Raw genomic sequence first — 5,894 nt, forward strand, 5'->3', positions numbered from 1 at the left:
GGGGTTGCTTATTAAAAACAAGTTATGTTTTTTTTTAATGATTTATTAACTTACGCAAATATATACAAATTGTTTTAACTAGCTTATTCGTGATTGGCTATGAAAAAAGAAATTCAAGGCTAGGATCCATATGATCTTTTACAGTTAAAAGAGTTAAACAAGTGAAAAAATAGTAAACTATTTTTAATATATAATACACTTTCAAACCAGTTAGAAGAATATAACTTATGAGAAACCGATTATTCAAATTAATAAATAATTATTGTTTCATTATATCAAATTCTAAATCAAAATCGCAATAAACTAATATATAGAACTCTTAATATATTTGTTTTGAAAATGATAAGCATATCTTATTTGATTTATAAAGATTTTGTTTATTTAAAAGAATGCATAATTTTCTCTTAACTCCGAGTCATCTACATACTTTTATGAATCACATCAACAATTCTTTAATATGTTTATCAAAATCTAAATATAAAGTTTAAGCAAAAACCACTAATTTTCCTTGCTTTTCATGTTCTACTAATAGTATATGATGCATTACTAGTTGTACCTTTTATTATATTGCATTATATAATTAAAAGCAAATAAAGTACTGAATTTATGAACTGTTCTAATTATATTTTACAAAACTATACAAATCTAATATTTACACTTTTATAATTAAATTCAATGTGTTATTTGTCAAAATTTAATTAAATTACTTAAAATAATAAAATTTCTTCTTCTACACCTAGAAAAACTGTAACATTGAATAATATTGAAATTTTGAAAACGATTAACCGAAATTACTGGACTCTCTTTCTCTTTCTCCTCCTAGAGAAACTGCTCTCTCTCTCTCTCTCTCTCTCTCTCTCTCTCTCTCTCATATTGTCAATGGTGAATCAGAACTACTGTTGAGCGTTATCCCCCAAAAAGCTTAACAGAATCTCTGCATCTACGTAATTACGTTCATCTCTATCTATTCAACACTTTCAACCGCCTGGTAATTCCTTGAAAACCCTAATCATTGTGGTAGTTATTGGATTTATTTTACATTTATTGTCTGTTAAGATTGGTGTGCGTGACTTTGTATTTATTGCATTTTGGTTGCGTGTTCCAGCTGTATTGATTGATTTTGTTTGTATCCGGTTGGTTCAGATCCGTCTCGGTTCTGTGAAAAATCATGTGAATTTTGGTGCCACTTTTAAAATTTGTGTATGTTCTTTCGCATTTTGATATTATATTAGGTTGTAACACGAAGTTCTGATGACAATTGTAGGTTTGATCTGAAGATATTTCTGCTAGAATTTGTTTATGAACTGGAAATTGTTTGTTTCTGCAATTGAAGAATCTGAGGGTTATTGGTTGCTCGATCTACTTCAGTGATTGCCATGGTCTCTTATAATCGCGATTCGAGGGTTTGCTGACATGAGAATTTGCGATTTGATGTGATGATCGTAGATAACTTCCATTTCCCTTCGAAAATTAACTATTTCCTAACTGATACTTCCGAGAGCTGTTATGTCATGATACGTCACCATTACGTATTATTGGGAAAGTTAAGGTGAAACGATAGTTTAGAAAGTGCTTTCGAAAGCCAAATTTGTGAAAGTGGGCTGCATATTTGGATATGAGAAGGCGCTTGATTAAAAAACTGTGTATGGTTTTTGGCCCTAGATTGCCAAGGATATGGTTAATCCTTTGTCTTGCTAGTGTTTTTGTACTTATTGTTTTCTCCAGTTCTTCTTCTTCTTCATCTTCTTCTAGTTCCTTCGACTCTGTCACTGTGACTGTAAAGCCAGACATTTATGCAAACTACAGAAGACTAAAAGAGCAAGCAATAACCGACTATTTGGATTTAACTAGTTTATCTTCAGGGTCTAGTACCCTGAAAGATCTTAGGCTTTGTGGAAAAGAAAGAGAACACTATGTTCCTTGCTACAATGTGTCTGCAAATATGTTAACTGGGTTCACAAACGGTGATGAGTTTGATCGACATTGTGAAGTATCACAAGGTGAACCATACTGTTTGGTTCGCCCTCCAAAAGACTATAAAACCCCTCTGAGTTGGCCGGTTGGTAGAGATGTGATATGGAATGAAAATGTCAAGATAACCAAAGACCAATTCCTTTCTTCCGGGAGCATGACAAAAAGGTAACTTTTTTAACATGATGTTGAATGCAATTTTCTGACTTCTGAATACCCCTTTTGATATTTCCCACTTCATCATCTTTTAGGTTAATGCTAATGGAAGAGAACCAAATTTCTTTCCACTCAGATGATGGATTAATGTTTGATGGTGTCAAAGATTACTCCCACCAAGTTGCAGAAATGATAGGACTAGGGAGTGATACTGAATTTCATCAAGCTGGTGTAAGTACTCCACATCTTTTCTTGACTACATAACAACTTAGTATATTAATATATCACCATTTTTTAATAGGTACGCACAGTATTAGATGTTGGTTGTGGGTTTGGAAGCTTTGGGGCTCATTTGCTTTCACTGAAACTAATGACTGTATGTATGGCTGCATATGAGTTGACTGGTAGTCAAGTTCAAATATCACTTGAAAGAGGTCTTCCAGCTATAATTGGCAACTTCAATTCTAGACAGCTTCCATTTCCATCATTGTCATATGACATGGTTCATTGTGCAGAATGTGGTATTCTATGGGATGCCAAAGGTACACATTAATTAACCACATTGCAAGGGTATACTTGTCTTTTTCCAAGTAAAAGTATTATTTCTTTCTTGTTAACAATGATTTCATGGATCAGATGGATTGTTTCTTATTGAAGCTGATCGTGTACTTAAGCCTGGAGGCTACTTTGTTTTACATGGAAGTTCTTTAAGTACAAAAAAAGGAAGCATGGCTAGTCCTATTGAAGAATTCACCCGTAAAATCTGTTGGACATTTATAGCTCAACAAGAAGACACTTTCATCTGGCAGAAAACAAGTGACCCTCAATGCTACTCATCTAGGTGAGGACAATAATTTTATGTAAAACACTAAAACTAATCAAATCTTTGTAGAAATTTATTTCTTTTTTCCATTTTTAGCATGCAGGGTGTAATTCTCCCTTGTAGAGAAGAAAGAGAGGATCTACAGTCATATTATCAGCCACTTGCATCTTGTTTGAGTGGGACTACAAGCAAACGATGGGTACCTATTCAAAACAGGTCTTCCAGTTCCCAAATTACCCCTGCTGAGCTTGGAATCTATGGAAAGTATTGTTCTTATGCAACTTCTGTTCTATTTAATCTAAATTTATGAACCAATTGGGTGATTAATTGTATTGAGATTTTTGATTGCAGGAATTCAGCAGGATGAGTTTTATGAAGATTTTGAAACTTCATTATCAGCTTTAAGAAACTACTGGTCTTTGCTTACACCATTAATTTTTTCTGATCATCCAAAAAGACCAGGTGATGAAGATCCTTTACCTCCATATAACATGATAAGAAATGTGATGGACATGAATGCACATTATGGTGGATTAAATTCTGCATTTCTTGAAGAAGGAAAATCAGTTTGGGTGATGAATGTTGTGCCCATTAGAGCTCCTAATACTAATACACTCTCAGTTATACTCGATCAAGGTTTTGCTGGTGTTTTGCATGATTGGTAAGAATTTGATTTAATTAACATTTTTATTTTGGGTCCTTTATAAATTTGTATTTAATTGTAGGTGTGAACCCTTTCCCACTTATCCAAGAACATATGACATGCTTCATGCAAATGGGCTCCTTTCGTATCTTGTGTCAGAAAGATGCAGCATCACAAACCTACTTTTGGAGATGGATCGTATCCTACGCCCTGAGGTATACAGATATGACATGACCTGACATGACATAACATATTGTACTGCTTTTACACCATATCTAATCCGTTACACTATTTTTGGTGAAAAAAAATACATGCCACACAAAGTTAAAGGGTCAAATTGTAAAAAAGCAAAGTTTAACACCAAATTTGTTGTCATGAATAGTAAAACACCAAATTCAATGTGAATGGTGTGTTGGGTTGGAAGTGATTGAACCGAAAAAGATGGGACATAGGCTCGTTGTCAAAATCTCTTTGTCTGTGCAAAAGAGGAGAATGCCCTCCTTATCGGCGTGTCATAATGTTGACACCCTTTTGTTGACTTTTAGGGATGGGTTGTTCTCTCGGATGAAGTGGGGTCCATAGAGAAGGCACGTATGATTGCTACACAAATACGATGGGAAGCAAGGGTCATTGATCTTGAAAATGGTAGCGACCAAAGAATACTCGTTTGCCAAAAGCCGTTTGTAAGAAAATGAATCCTGCAACCCACAAAACATCCAACATTCCTCGAATCATCCGATGCAAGAAAACTCTGGTAACTACTTTGTACTATGTTTGACATGCATTACACTCCGACTCTGACTCAGACGAATAATGTCAACATGATTACAAATTATACATTTTTGCCCGGACAAGATCTTTTGTCTATGCAAAAGACGTAAAAGACATCGTCCTATTATTGAAAATAGGCATAGAAAGTTTGTTTGGTCATTGGTTGAGTGATAATGATACTAGATTTCTAATGATGTGTAGGAGGCGAAAGTTAGGTGAGAGGGTTTATAATGATACTAGATTTCTAATGATGTGTAGGAGGCGAAAGTTAGGTGAGAGGGTTTATAGAGTTGATATTTTTGGCATGGGATATTGGTAGATAAAAAAGAAATTGAAAGTGAAAGTGAAAGTGAAAGTGAAGCAATTACGAGATGTAGATTAAAGAAAGTTTTGGTGCCACGTAGTCTTGATTATCTTTTTTTGAAACTTTTCCAAAGGAATTGTAGCAATTCATTCACCCAAATTTGTTTTTGTTTTTGTTTCTTTGATCATTTTTGTAACACGAATTACGTTTTGTATTGAACATCATCATCATCTCTTGAGTGAATAGGTGGCTTTGGGCACATTTTTTTTATGGCTTTGAAGTGTTTTAATTGGATCATTTGTCACAAAAATGGTTAAAATTAGATTTAATTTTTATGTTTGAGTGGTAGGAAAACAAATTACTATTATGTTATTGAAGTGGAAAGATATATTATTATTAATGTTTTATTTATGATTCGAGTTGAAAAAAATGGAATGGCATGTGGCAATTTCTTCGAGAAGAAAAAGGAATCGTTCTACAATTTTTTATTTGCCATATAAAATATAGATATTTAATAAATTTAAGGAATGTGGAAGGGGGCTCGGCTCTACAGAATCACTCATGAAGACGATTCTCCAAGATTTCTTGTCATTAGAATTCCTATGTTACTTAATTTCTTGGGAGCCGTTCCAAAAAAACATATTTCCTGGCATTAGATATATTTATAGAATTGGTCCTATGCTTTCCGATAATGTGCAATTTTGGTCCATCTTTTGAATTTCTTGCAAGGACCATCTTTGAGGTTTTATTTTCTTGTAGTTTTAGTCCATCAGGGCTCATATTGGAAACTACCCGTTAAATCTTTGTAAATACACCAATTTATGCTATTTTGTTTTACATTGTCACTTTTATTATTAGTTAGAAAACTAAATCAAAATGAATAAAAACAAGGAACCTATATTGAACCCATATGAAAATGAAACCATCCATGTTTCATGTTCAACGATAAAATAACAAAAAGAGATTAAAACAACATGCCATTTAACATCAAACAGTTAATGAAGTCTTTGTAGACACAAACATTCATGTATGGTTAGGGGCAAAAACTGGCTCTGGATGGTCTCTCACTTTGTCTACACTTATGATACAATAATTCTCGGGGAGTGGTCACATGACAATATAAAAATATTGTTAGAATTTTACGGTGCTTCTACCTTGCTTATGGACTTTAATTTGACTTCGAAAGAGTCGGTTATTGGGTGTCATAATCAATTCGAATGAAGTAT

At 33.6% G+C, this 5,894-nt stretch overlaps 1 protein-coding gene across 5 annotated transcripts; it reads left to right on the plus strand.

Annotated features, from left to right (window-relative positions):
- The first annotated feature begins 765 nt into the window (after positions 1 to 765).
- LOC145142384 (putative methyltransferase PMT5) lies at positions 766 to 4,938 on the plus strand. 5 transcript variants are annotated; one of them, XM_079074768.1, is made up of 10 exons: positions 768 to 988; positions 1,265 to 2,139; positions 2,223 to 2,358; positions 2,429 to 2,669; positions 2,764 to 2,968; positions 3,047 to 3,209; positions 3,301 to 3,611; positions 3,676 to 3,808; positions 4,139 to 4,347; positions 4,623 to 4,938. In XM_079074768.1, exons 2-9 carry the CDS (start codon positions 1,616 to 1,618, stop codon positions 4,286 to 4,288), a joined length of 1,863 nt encoding a protein of 620 aa, XP_078930894.1. In that variant the 5' UTR covers positions 768 to 988; positions 1,265 to 1,615; the 3' UTR covers positions 4,289 to 4,347; positions 4,623 to 4,938. The 5 variants fall into 5 exon arrangements, with proteins under 5 accessions (XP_078930895.1, XP_078930894.1, XP_078930891.1 ...); XM_079074765.1 differs by having other exon boundaries at positions 769 to 988; positions 4,566 to 4,938; XM_079074766.1 differs by lacking the exon at positions 768 to 988 and adding an exon at positions 1,094 to 1,180 and having other exon boundaries at positions 4,566 to 4,938.
- Positions 4,939 to 5,894: the final 956 nt, after the last annotated feature.

This window comes from Lactuca virosa, unplaced genomic scaffold (assembly GCF_052849685.1).
Source record: "Lactuca virosa cultivar CGN04683 unplaced genomic scaffold, Lactuca_virosa_CGN04683_v6 scaffold_205, whole genome shotgun sequence".
Taxonomy (NCBI): Eukaryota; Viridiplantae; Streptophyta; class Magnoliopsida; order Asterales; family Asteraceae; genus Lactuca; species Lactuca virosa.

Excerpts from the sequence above, each read along its gene's own strand:
- LOC145142384 (XM_079074768.1), top strand. The coding sequence starts at position 1,616 with ATGAGAAGGCGCTTGATTAAAAAACTGTGTATGGTTTTTGGCCCTAGA. Across the intron at positions 2,969-3,046 it reads CCTCAATGCTACTCATCTAG|CATGCAGGGTGTAATTCTCC; the intron begins GTGAGGACAATA and ends TTCCATTTTTAG. Across the intron at positions 3,612-3,675 it reads GCTGGTGTTTTGCATGATTG|GTGTGAACCCTTTCCCACTT; the intron begins GTAAGAATTTGA and ends ATTTAATTGTAG.